Below are 14,239 nucleotides of genomic sequence, written 5' to 3'. Positions count from 1 at the left end.
CTTCGTTGAGGTGACTGTATCTGGTGTTTACAGTAAATACGTTATTTTCTCCAAGTCACCCAGGCACGCCAACCTGAAGGAGCTGGATAAATAGCTTTCTACTCAGTGTGTGGTGTTTGCTTTCTGAGATAGTGACCTCAAAAGAAGGCAAACAGGAAGCTTTATTAATAAGGCATAGAGGTTCACACCTGAGAAACCTTTTAGAACAGGGGTGGGGAACCTTTGGATATTTACAACATCATTTTGGGGCTAATCAAAATTATCAACTTAAAAATTAGCCTGCTGTATTTGTTCAAACATTTCATTAACTTGCCCCTAATGCCTTAGCAAGGCCAAACAAAATGATTTCGCAGGCCTTATATGGCCCACAGGCTGGATGTTCCTCATCCGTTTGGAAGGTGGCAAGGTGGTTAGAAGACCTGTGGGATATTTTAAATATGTCATTAATATGTTAATAATCTTGTTTTGAGATAATCCATCCACAGTGCTGGATAATCTCTTAACTTCATCATGCTTTGAATTTAGCATAGGAAGACCTCTGTAAGGTATTCTGGCCTCACTGGCCTTGTCCTGCAAATAGTTCTAGCTAGCTGGGATTAACTCACTGAGCTGTTCTGTGTGATCCAGGGGATACAGGTTCAGGGACTTGTAATAATCCCTATCTACACATTACAGAAAAAGGAATAATAGTCTGAGAAAATGTTCATATTGTTTCTGATCAGCATAGCCATAAACATTGGCCTCTTTCAATCTGGCTGCTAAAATATTCCACAAAAAATTGATATATGTAGTTATTTTTATTTAAACAGCTAATAGAATAAGATGACTTCAAAGCTCATGTACACTGAACCTAACATTCTACCTCTTAAAAATATGTGTAATATATAGGTGAGCCTTTCTTTAAGAAAATTTACAAACACAATTCAATGCAGATGATTTGGCTATTTGTTTGATAACATTCTTCTAATAAATTAAAATGGTTCAACTTTTAAAATATTTTAGGAACTATATTTATTGAACAAAGCAAGACAGCATGCAATTTTTCTACATTTTTTATTGAATGCCAAAATAATAGATATTACTATAGGTATAACTTGAAATAAATCTGGTTATCACAATACAAGGATATTTTCTTTTAGAAAAGCTCAACTCCACATCAAACTATTATTTCTAATGTAAAACTAGAGGAATATTACAGCTCACTCTGCAGTTCATCTAAGACTACAAATTTTCATGAAAAATAAGTGCCGTATCCACAGGAAGAAAGCAAAATAATTCATGAACACTTTGGGGCATGTTGCTACCTTTTTCTTGTTCTTTGGCTCTAACTGTTCGGAGTGTTAGTTTATTGGTGTGTTCACTGCGGGAGAGAAAAGGAGCATCCACATCTTTTAGAGGACCCGTTGTACTTAGTAGTGTGTAGTAGTGTGTTAGCGAAGTTAGTTCACTGACTTGTAGTTAGGAAAGAGCCACAGTTCAAACTATGTTTTCTTTATCCCGTGCTGAATAGCTCCCAGGTCTGCATTCATCTTCATTCAGTAAACCCAAAATGATAATAGGGCTGTGAGCTCTTTCCTGTTCTCCTTAACAGACTTTCTGGTTTGCTACTTGTACCACATTTAATGTCTGAAATTGTCTCCGTTTCCTGTAATTTGCATCAGCACAGGCAGTCATCTCGATTTCCATTTGGATTTGGAGCGTATCACCAAGAACAAAGCTTGGATGTAAGAGCATCACTTCTCTCTGACCCTGAGAACTACAGATGTATTTTGCTTTCTTCCTGGGAGAGAGTCACTATTAGTTTGTTTTATTTCTGTTTTAGAATCTGGGGTAATGGGTCTATTTTGCCTTCTGCTTTTTTGTGAATCACATCTTAAAGGGTTAAATTGGGGTCTCAATAAGACCAAAACTAACTGAAACCACCCAACGTTTTTATTACTCTGAACTCCAAAAGATAGAATCATACATTGCCCAGTTCTAAACTAATAGAGCCTTTTAAAAACACTGGATTATTTTTAAAGCATATAGCTTTTCTTTATTATTATTTCCAGGGAGTTAGACAAATTAGTCGTCATGTTGTCAGCCCCCCCGTTTTCTTCCACCTATCATTAGTGACTTGAGACACTTAAGACAACTATAACAGCTTCCATGGAAAAGCCACAAAACATATTGCCAAGTAAGATTCAAATTTTAAATGACACAAGATTTAATTGGAAGGCTAAAGAAGAACAGGACTATTGGTTACTTTATTATAATTTAGGAAAATTAGAGACTGTTAGCTCTGATGTCATATTGGAGATCACCTTCTCCAGACACTTGACATCTCTGTCATTGTAGACATGGGCAAATCAATTTCTGAGAGGTAAACGGACTCCCCTAAAATTTCATTAACTGGAGAGGAGCATTTACCACTTAGGTCTTCTAACTCCCCACCTCATTCTTATTCCAGCATACTTCAAGGTACAAGCTTATAAAATGACATCCATTTATTAACTTAATTTCTTGTGAAGAGGTAAGTGTTTGGTAGACAATTCGATAAGATGAACTGATTTTAATAACAAATTATGAGAAAGGTGGGTTTTTTCAAGTATCAGAAAAGAACAAAAAGCCCTTCAGCAGAAACAATAGTGAAAATAAATATAATAAATGAATTAAAAGCTTTAGAGCAGGGGTCCTCAAACTTTTTAAACGGGGGGCCAGTTCACTGTCCCTCAGACCGTTCGTTGGAGGGCCGGACTATTGTTTAAAAAAAAAAAACTGTGAACAAATTCCTATGCACACTGCACATATTTTGAAGTAAAAAAACAAAACGGGAACAAATACAATATTTGTATTTGCATATGGCCCGCGGGCCGTAGTTTGAGGACCCCTTCTTTAGAGGGTACTATAGGCACAATGACATTCTTCATTAGATGGGGAGGCCTTAGAATGTGGTATGTTCTTCCTGATTTGCAACATCCACCCGAATTTCATTCACTGACAGACTGTTTCCACACACATCTCTCCCCTTCTCTTCTTCTTCTTTTTTTCCATATCTAGTGGCCTACTTCTCTTTTCTTCCTCTCCTTTTTTTCTCTATCCCCCCCCCCCATTTGGAACATTCCTTTGGCTTTAAAATGCTATCATTAGTTTATTGTAATATGATAATATATGGGCACTGTGGCCAAAATACTAAAAAGTTGGACTGAGACTGCCTCAAAACATGAACATGAAAATAGCTGAGAACCCCTTAGATGAACAATCAAGGTTTGAGTTGTTGAGCTATATTGAGAGCCATCCTCACTCCATCTCCTTGAGGCATGAGAGAGGGTCCTCAATAGGACCACCTAGGGAGTTGATATATGTCCCCTGCTGTGTAGTAAAGGGTTAATCAATGGGCTTGATATGCTCAAACCCTGCACCATAGAAAGAAAAAAACTGGCCTTTGACTGGCTCCTGAGAGATAACCTTATCCCTTGGAATATCTTGTCTGATAAGCATGTTTTTGTGTACCTGAGACCTGGGGCCAAGCCAGATAGTTCATGTTAACAATGTAAATTGTTCACCAAGGACCTTAGGTCATGCTCTATCAGTTCGACCTTTGGAGGGGCTGGAGATAGTTAAAATCAGTCCTGTGCGCCCTCCATGCATCCGTAACTAAGCCTCAGTAGAAACTCTGGACACCAAGGTTTGAGTGAGCTTCCCTAGTATGATAATTTGTACATGATGTCATACACCATTGCTGGGACCATTAAGCACTCTCCATGCTACTCCACTGGGAGAGGACAACTAATTAATTTACTGATTTTAGCCTGATTCCTTTCATTGTAATAAACTAGAACCGTAAGTATAACAGCTTCTCTGGGTTCTGTCTTTTTAGTGAATCATCAAACTTGAAGGTGATCTTGGGGACCCTGACACACCTGCAGTTTCTTGACACAGCAGACAGGTGTCTAATTCCCATCTGTAAAATCTAAGAGGCAGAGCCAGGCTACCTAGCAGCTTCAATGGAGGGAGCAAAGAGGTAGTAGCTCGGTTCAATGGTCTGGACCCACAAGTTTGTACATGCAAAGGTTTGTAGAAGATCAGAGTTGGAGTTATTTTCAATTCTTCAGAGAGACTCCCCATCAATTAACAGATTGGGGGATAAGAAGGAGATAGTGATCCTGAGGAAAATGCATCACTGGCGTCATCTTGAATATTCCCTGACTTCTGAAGAGTCAGTAAACACTTGTCAGGCACAGAGTGGTAAAGCAAACTTCAAAGTAGACAGTTTCCACACTCAGGGCTGCTCCTCTCTTCTTCCTTCCCCGGATGTGTTCAAGTCATAAATAGCAGTTAGGAAATGGGGGAATAATGAATGAGTAGATTCTAGCAGTGAACTGATTCTAAGTGATGAATTTTTAAAAATATGTTTTTATTGATTTCAGAGAGGAAGGGAGAGGGAGAAATAGATTGAAACATCAAAGATGCGAGGGAATCATTGATCGACTGCTTCCTGCACGCCCCCTACTGGGGATGGAGCCCACAACCCGGGCATGTGCCTTGACCAGGAATTGAACTGCGACCTCCAGGTCTCTAGGTTGATGCTCAACCATCCGAGCCACACCAGCCAGGCTTAAATGATGAGTTTTGTGAAAATTATTTTACTTGTGTGGGAAGGAATTGCTAACACTTCCCTTTTACACAAAGGCATAAAGAAAGAATTTGATTATCTACTATACCCCATGATACAAGGAAAGAAGTAAACCCATGATGTTCAATTTCTATGGCAGTGACTTCTAGCATGAAAATACTGGAAGGCTTTGAAAAGAGACGTGCAGGTGAGACCAATGACAGATATCAGGGTAACTACAAATACAGGGACGGATAAAAGTAGCTCTACACTTTTGTGTATTGAAAATAATATGATAATTAATAAATAATAATACAAGGATAAACCATGTTTCAGGTACTCAACTGGAAACCTACTTTTGCCAACCCCTATATGTGGTATATACTGAAATTCACCACCAGTGAGACTTCCCCAGACAAGTCCCCGCACAGATGGCACTCACAGCATTTCCGTTCTCAATCCAGGTGATGGTGGGGACAGGGATGCCTGTTGCCGTACAACGCAGGGTCACAAAGGAGCCAAAGGTGACATTGTGGGATTCAGGAGCCCGCAGGATTCTGGCAAAAACTGTTAGGAAAACAGGAAGTGGTGAGTGCCTCTTCCATATGAAGTGGTCAAGCTGGAGTGGTCTTTACAGAATGCAGGAGGCAGCCAATCAATGATTCTTTCTCATCATTGATGCTTCTGCCCCTCTCTCCCTCTCCCTTCCTATCTCTGAAATCAGTAAAACACATTAAAAAAAGAGGGAGTGAAGGTGGCACCTCCATTGAAGTTTCAGAACAAGGCTCAAAGGTGAAATGGTAAATAAAAGGTTGTAATTATGCTGCATGGGTCCAAAGAAGCATCAGTCAGGACTATATGACAGAGGCTGTCCCCCTTGGACATTCTAAGTTTGTCAAGAACACAAGCCAGCCAGGAGGCAGGGTATATTTCCTCCAGAGTGACCAACATGCTACCTCATCTGAGCACCTAATAGGAGATTTCTCCCAATTTAGCTCAAGTTGTGAGCCCTTGACAACTACCATAGGCTGGCTGGCATCCTAGCAAGGGTGAACCCAGGTAATCTTGTTTTTTCTAATGTTTTCTGGCAACAATAATGGAGACCTAGACTATATAACATACTTGAGTCCACATTCAGCATTTGGCTGAAGTAACTCTTGTAGGTGTTGGGGCTATCCTTGTGTGTCATACATTTTTTGAGTGCGAGACTACTGAAATGATCATTTTGTGGGCCCCATTGCCTCTGAGAATCTGTAAAAAGAAGGCTCTTTGACTAGCTTGTAATGGGATTACTTCAATCCCATAGGTGCTGTAAAAGTGTGACAGCAGCAGCAAATACCACTGACTGTCCCCTTGAACCTGAATCAGAGCCTGTGAACTGAAAATGAGAAGGATAAGAAATTAGGGCAGGATGAAATGTAGATTACTTTCTATTTAATTTATAAAGGCAAGAGTTTTCACTTGAGGACTTTAAATTCTTTTTGGAAATTTAGTAATAAGGGAGTGTTTATTTTGTTGTAATTTACAGCTCCTTTTTTTCTCTTTTGATTGGTATTCCATTATTTGGAATATCATTGGGGTTCATTGCAAAACCTCTGATGATCCATATTACACAACACAGCTAAGCATAGTGTGAAATTGTAAATAAAATAGTCAATTATCATTCTGGAGTTCAATATGGCCTTAGAGTTAACTTAATTAATATACTGCTCTGTCTCATATCAGAACCTTCTGGGAGGTCCAGTGGGACACAAGAAGATCACAAAGGATCACTACTAGCATTGCATGCGGCTTCATGAATATGAGACTGTGCTGACAACCTGCGAGTCTCCTTGTCCAAGGGGGTAGATATACCCTTGGCGAACCATGAACTTGGTTGTTAAGTCAAATGAGTTAAGAGAAAAAAAATCAGGAATTAAAGGGAAGGTGGTTGCTTCTGCACTCCCACATTCTTGCCAAAGATAAAATAGAAACTTGCTCCCTTTTTTCAGGATTGAAAGATAGTTTCCATCCCTCAAAGAAGGTTACAAATGTCTATTGGGTTTCAACTCAAATGTCTCCTTATCATAATGCTTTCTGGATCATTTGCCTTACCCTTGTTTATATTTTGTCATAGCATTTATCATCATAACTATTGATTTGTTTGTTTTTTTGGCTGTCTCTTTCCCTGGAATGTAGGCATCACAAAGGGCAGAGCATGCTTTGTTTATTTATACAGGCTGATTGATAGACATATGATAGATAGATAGATAGATAGATAGATAGATAGATAGATAGATAGATGATCCAGAATCCTGCATGGTATATGGTAGGCACTCATAAATATTTGTTGAATGAATGACTGAATGAATGAGTTACTCCTCTGATTGGTGAGAATGGGGAAAGGGATTGTGCATTTTATGACTATCTCAGCCCTCTCTGGGCCATCGTTCTCCCAGCTGCCCTGCAGACAAGAAGGTATGCAGCGGGTGAGTTCCCCAGGTCAGGGGTTCTCCATCCTACAACTTAGGGTGAAGGGCGGGAGAGTGGAGCAGAGATGAGGAAGATGAAGAAACAGAAGTTATGTTAGTCCAATTCTTGGATGGAGGAATAGAAAGCTTTATTTTTCAATCCAGTTTTATCAGCAGTAGCACCAATATTTTTATTACCCATCTGTCCTAAGCACAAAAGGTGAAAGTTGGGTAAAAGGAATTGCGCCACATTTATCAAACACTGAAAAGAGTAAAGCCAGTTGCAATTAAAAATAAATGCCAGCCTAACCTCCTTGGATAATATTACACCTGTAATAATAAACATAAACATAGTTCAATAATAAACTCCCATTATTTTAGTGGTAGCCACAAATTGAAATTACATTTGAGGTCATTTATTTTCAAAGTAATGTGATATGTTTCATATCAAGTAAAATATCCATTGACTATTCCTACTCATATTTTATTTGCATGAAAGACAATATAAAAATGTTTTGTTACATATAGAAGCTGCTTAATAGAAGTGGTATGACAAGACTTAGTAATTTGGAACATGTCTACAACTGTTTTGATATGGATTTTTAAAGAAAGAAATGATCCAGTCTTCTTTCAATAGAGTTGTCCATCATTCTTCAATTCACTGTGAGCTCTTGCCCACTTCTTTTCCTATTGTTCATCGGCAATATGGGAAATAAACATGGGAAATATTTATCTCTGCATTTTCTCTCATGATATATAGTCATGAGTTTGGGCCTTTAATTTCTCCTGGCTAAGTTTATGGTGCTGACTGCAGGTTGAGAATCTCATATTCAAAATTGGGCTTAAGTAGCCAGTGATTAAAGTCCTTTATAATAGAACTGTATCATTTTCCTCTCACTTTCCTTCTCTGTCTCTCCATTTTTCAAAGCACTTTCAAATACATGAGTTTTATTATTATCACTGTTACAATCTGAACTTGTAATCAGGAGATTCAGCCATTATTCACTTTGAAACTGCACTGTGGTGTGTTGGAAAGCCCAATGGGCAGGGGATCCAAATGAAGTCGGAAATTAATGAGTGGTTTGGCTTGAGATGAATTACCTCACTTTTTCTGGTAAGGGAATAAGACCATTGGAATGCGGTCCCATATAAATGCTGTTTGAACAATTATTTCAGAGGACACAATGAGCTCTCATGGATTTTATTTCCTCTTGTTCTTTATAATTTTCTAGTTTCCCTTATAGAAGTTTTTAAGGTTACTTGATTTAAATTAAAAGTGGCTGATAGGAGTGAATTGCAAGCAAACACAAATAAAACTAAACTGAAAAAAATTACACAGGAGCAGGTGAAATGATTTTATCTAAATTTAGGTGTTAGCATCCTGATGTTCAGAAATAGGGACACAGCTCAAATACCATATTTGAGTTACTATGATACGGAGGTGCCGTTTCAAATAATACCAGCCTAATGTTGGTCATAGGAAAACTTGTTCTAGGATAGGTGTTTTTTTTTTTTCCTAAACAAGCTTGATTTTCAGCTATTTTGCACTATATAAAATTGAAAATTAATTTGTTTAATTGGTTTGGAGCAATTGCATAATACTTGTCTTCTTATGATAATAACAGTAAAAACTCCAGCGGGCACCTTGACACTTCTACATTTCTTCAAAAATTTTAACACCCTCCCCCTCCCCAGTCAGAAGGTTACTTTTCATTCCAGCCTGTGTGAGACTGATAGTCTCCTGCTGATTTACCTCATTTCGCATTGTCTGCATTTTCAGAGTTTGGAATACCAAGTTTAAAATTTCTGTTGACTCCATCTTTTCTTAATAAAATAGTCACTAAGTACATTATATAATAGATTAGCCTATCTAATAACACTCTGTTAAATGCTGACTTAATATTCCTCATACACCATTGGTTATTTCCTTACAAAATAAGGCACTTAGAGTTGTTTATGAGGTCAGCAGAAATAAACAATTGAATGGAACCATACATTTTAAAAGAAGCAGTACAGAAATAAAAAAAAATACCTTTATTATCTTGCTCAGGTTCAGTTTCTTCTATTAATAAAAATAAGACAAAACAAACAAAACAACACATCATGAAAAGGGAATATCAGTTGTGCAACAAGAGCAATTAGAATCTGCTTGTTTCTTATTTCAATAAAAATACAAATGCAATCCAGGGAAAGGCTGACCTTTTCAAAGCTAACTACTACATGATGTAAAATTTCAAATGATTGCTGTTAGCCAGGCAGTACTACACAGGAAGTAAACCACAGCATACCAACAACATAGCTCACTCATGCATTTTTATTTATGTTGACAATTACCTTCTCTTTCAAGGTAACAGACTCCCTACTCTGCTCTTACAAAATGCTTTTCTTCCTGTTAGCGTGGCTTCTCCTCTTACAAGGCCCTGCTGTGAAGTCAGTGATGTTGAAGCTGGGATCTCAGCTATCATTTCTATGGCAATAGACTCATGTTGTGGTAAACAGAGGATTAGGGGTTTCTGCAAAACAGGGCCTGTCACCAGCAGAGATTCCCTCTGTTTCAGCTCTCAGAGGCTGCTGAGACCACAGAGGATGAATTCTCTATCTGCTAGGAAACTGCGGGTGAAGCAAGCTACAAAGAAAATGTAAAAAATGTCTAACTTGGGTATACAGAACTGAGAATTTATTACATTAAAAAATTATAGAAAAGAGACATGAATCGTTCTAAAAGGTTTAATATAACAGTTTCAGATACAGATTTCGCACGAAACTCTTTTTTCTTTCTGGGAAGGTTTATTCATGTCAATTTAGACCTTTCTTCAAATTAGTGATAAGCTAACTGCAACATATGTTTATAATTATAAAATAGCAATGCTATTGTTAACTACTTTTAATGCTGCAAATACATTGCATAGTTCTTCACAGTTTATGGATATTTGTTCACTTAACCCTGACCATATCCTTCTGATCGTACATAATGGATGTTACTCAGCCCATTTTCCAGACAGGGAATCTGAGACCGATTTGTGGCAGGTGCCAAGCCAAAATTTTTTAGCATTGTATGTAGCATCATAGTGAGAAGGCCTCATTTCTACACTTAACACCCAATCCTCTTAAATGTAAGTGAACTCATAATTTCCCATTTATAGTTTTCTCTGTCTGCACTTTTCCTGCCTCCACCAACCAAATCAGTGGCATGTTCTTATTTATTTTTTTAGTAGCAAGGGCAAAGACTACTTAAAATTTCTGTGAGCAAAAAAACTTCTGTAATAAACCTGACATGCTCAGGGGGGTTCACATGGCAGCCCTGACAAGCTCAGTGACTGGGAGTGACCATGTAGGATGGTCTGAACAGAGATTCTCAACTGGGCAGGCCATGGTGGGGAGTCACGTCCCAAGCCTGTAGCTTCCTTAGCAAAGGTCAGTCTTCACCGTAAGTGAGCCTGTTCACTGTTCTTAAGCATCTAGGATAACATACCTTTGAAATGTCAGAGTAATTCTCTTTTTCTAAGCCTCTTAAAGGCACCACTGCAGGCACTGAATACAAGACCACCAGCGCATGAGACCACAGAATTCCTCATTGTTTTCTTGTTCCCTCTATACCAAATCTATGTGCTGTAGAAAGAGAAATCCATTCCTCAGGCCCTATTATTAAAACATGATGCTAATCTATACTGTATTATTTGAATCAGTTCATAAAAGGCTACATTTGTCTCATCTAGCATCCTCTTTTAAACATTGGAGATTCCTCTTAGAAGACAAGCATCACAAAGAACAAAAAGGGTCATTTGAATTGTTTTTATTTTTTTTTTACCTAAAAAAAAAAAAAATCGACCCGGGGTGGTTGAAAAGTGATCACGTTGAGGCTCTGTGGTACATGGTTTCTGAACTGAATCTTGTTTTGTTTTCCGATCATTAAAAGAAAATCTGATATACATAACAATAAACCTAAGTCAATACCTGGTCTTTTTTTCCTGACTTCTTGGATGCTAAAGCAAACAAAGCCAATCTTGGTGTGCCCCGCTGTTTACATTTCTGTTCCCTTTGAAGCAGAGCTATGCTTGGGGAGGTTTATTCACGTGGCTCCATCTCTGAAGGAGTCCCAGTGCAAGGCCCTTAGAAAACATACACAGCACCCGCACAGACAGAGACTCGCTTCTCAAAGGAAGGCTTGCCTGTCTCTGTGACATCACGATCCTCTAAAGTGGCTTGGGTTGGAAACATCTCTGTGGCCTTTGACATAATAACATTTTCCGAGCTTGTAAATACGGTGATGAATAATGACTACAGGCACCAAGTGTTTACCAGCTAATTCAGAGACGAGCCACATGAAGTTAACTTGTTTTTTTTTGTGGGGTTTTTTTTACTTCAGTTTCAGACATAGATAGGCCAACTATTAAGAGTATTTTTGTTAAAATAATTCTGAAAATATATTAGTGGTTTAACCATAAGCCGATAAAAAGTTGGACTTCAGTTCTGATTCGCTATTTTTATTTTTTTTTAAAGAATCATTTTTTTTTTCTGGTTTTAATGGGAGAAGCTAACTTGTGTAATTACCAGGACAGAAACCTTTCTTATTTTACACTTTTGAAAGGTTTTTATTTAGAAATAACTTTAGATTTACAGAAGAGTAGCAAAGATACAATAGAGAGTTTCTAGGTATCCTTCATTCAACTCCCTCAAATATTAACATCTTATATAATCGTGGTACATTTATCAAAATCATAGTTTATTTTCTGCCCTGGCTGGTGTTTCTGAGTGGTTAGAGCAGCTTCCTGCACACCTATGGGTCTTGGGTTCAAATCCCATACATACACCTGGGTTGCAGGTTCTATCCCTGACCCTGGCTGGGGTGTTTGTGGGAGGAAACCAATCGATGTGTCTCTCTTACATCAATGTTGTTTTTTTTCTCTCTTTCTGTCTCTCTCTCTTCCCCTCCTTCCTTCCCTTTCACTCTTTCTAAAAACCAATGGACAAAGTGTCCCTAGGTGAGGATTGACAAACAAAAAACAAACAAAAAAATCATAGTTTCTTTTCTTTTTTTTAAATATATATTTTATTGAGTTTTTACAGAGAGGAAGGGAGAGGGATAGAGAGTAAGAAACATCGATGAGAGAGAAACATTGATCAGCCGCCTCCCGCACACCCCCCACTGGGGATGTGCCCGCAACCAAGGTACATGCCCCTGACTGGAATCGAACCCAGGACCCTTCAGTCCCCAGGCTGACACTCTATCCACTGAGCCAAACCGGCCAGGGCCATAGTTTATTTTCAAATAACATTTTGTTCTTGCTCTCATGAAATGGAAGATAACTTGAGTTGTGACAGCAAAGAAGCTTACATTTATTAAAAACGAATATATATATATATATATATATATATATATATATATATATATATATAAAATTATTATTACTATAGCTAACCAGAAATTTCAGCTGGGGGAAAAAGCAGGGGCCATAACCTTAATCTTAAGTGACACCATAGCATCCTGGTTATCAAAGTGTCTTGAATTGGGAACATTTCTGTGACCTTTGAGATGGGATTCTAGATGCCTAAACTGAAGGCTCCCATGCTGATGAGATAGTAGTTATATACCCATTTAAAAACTATATCCAAAAGAGGATACCATCTATAATAATAAAAGGATAATATGCTAATTAGCCCCGACATCTTCCGGACCTCATTTTGGACGTCCTTCCTGACGAAACCGGGTCTGGAGAGAAGCCAGTTTGGGTCCTGGGTGCCTGCGAGCGGCTGGAGGAGGGAAGCAGCCTGGGTCCCAGGTGCCAGAGGGAAGCCAGTGCAGGCAGTCGGGAGAAGGAAGGCTTACTCTTGCACGAATTTTCGTATATCGGGCCTCTAGTAGAGTATAATCTCAGTGTCAGTCTGTGAGTCAAATTGCAACTCACTCTGGTTTTTATAACACCACTATAGATCCTCTCCCAAACTCTGTAGTCCTTTTACTCCCTGGTTATGAGTCAGTGTTAGCCTGTGCTTGCATGATAAACCTGCATTTTCCCTCCTCATTGTGATAGGATCTGTACGGTGAGCTGGTTGCAATTCATCAATCAAAGCCCCGTTGCACCTCACATCTCTGAAGCTTCCCCTGACCTCTCACTATCTCCCTTGTCCTGTGTGTGTATCCTATACAAACTTATATCATTGCAAATAGATTAAACTTTAATTATTGTAATTACTTTCTTGCATGTCTATCTTCCTTACTAAATAACCCATTACTTACCTCTATATCCTTAGGAATTAACTCATTACATGGAATATAGTAGGTACTCAACAAATGAATAAATTTGAAGCTATCCTAACATTTATCTTACTAATTATGGATAAGCTAATTTTCTCCTTAAATTTTTAAGCTCCAACTGAATAAAGACATTCCAAGTAGAAATCCTTAAATTAGTGCTTCTCAAAATGTGGTTCATAGGCTACCTGCATAAGGATCTTAGGAAATTGTTAAAAGGATTTAACATAGACCTATCAGATCCGAAGCTCTGGGGAATGCATCCTGGAGCTATGCCTTCTAGAAAGATCTGCACTGATGTTTCAGAACTACTACCTTGAAGGAAAAGTTCCATTAATCCATCAACTTTGTTAATTCTACCTCTTTCCATTGAAGTTTTGAAATGAGTATACCAAAAAGAAATTAACACATGAGCATCAGGGAAAAGGAGACTTCTGGTTGGTTTACTGTAACATACTATGACTAAGCTTCAAATTGGATTCTGAGATACATGCCAGCTAAGGCAAAAAATGATGCAAAAGAAAATAAACAGTTCTCATTACAGGAAGTAAAGTAAAATGCCAGTTTCTCAAAAGAGACCATTTCCCCACTCCCCCCTGCCCCAAGGCACTAAATTTTTAAAAGCAAATTCTCACTAGAGATTTACTTCAGAGCAATGAGTGATGGAATGAACAATATTTTCAACAAGATTTTTGCCAAATAGCTATTTATGTGGTGAGTAACATGATGTAATTCAGTGTGTGCACTAAAGTCACCTTCACGTTTTTGTTATACTCTTTGTTTGTTTGTTTGTTTATTGGACAAGTTAGCTCTAAACAGCCCCTTTGCAGTTTTCCAGCAAAGGCACATCTTCACACAGCTTCTTAGATCACTTGTCACAGTGGGGCCAAAGCAAAGTTTTAATCTCTAACAAGTACCGAGTATGCAGGTACAAAGCATTGC

General features: G+C 38.3%; 1 protein-coding gene across 1 annotated transcript in view; it reads right to left on the bottom strand.

Moving 5' to 3' along the window:
• The window catches only part of MUSK (muscle associated receptor tyrosine kinase), a gene marked incomplete at both ends in the record, with an annotated part of 67,393 nt that overhangs the window by 29,300 nt on the left and 23,854 nt on the right, over positions 1 to 14,239 (bottom strand). Inside the window, 2 exon segments of the mRNA XM_081103119.1 lie at positions 5,037 to 5,161; positions 9,077 to 9,106. Of these exon segments, the coding sequence (XP_080959245.1) occupies positions 5,037 to 5,161; positions 9,077 to 9,106 (155 nt within the window).

This window comes from Myotis nattereri, assembly GCF_964212035.1.
Source record: "Myotis nattereri genome assembly, chromosome: 12".
Lineage (NCBI taxonomy): Eukaryota > Metazoa > Chordata > Mammalia > Chiroptera > Vespertilionidae > Myotis > Myotis nattereri.
This window is presented reverse-complemented; position numbering and strand designations above follow the sequence as displayed.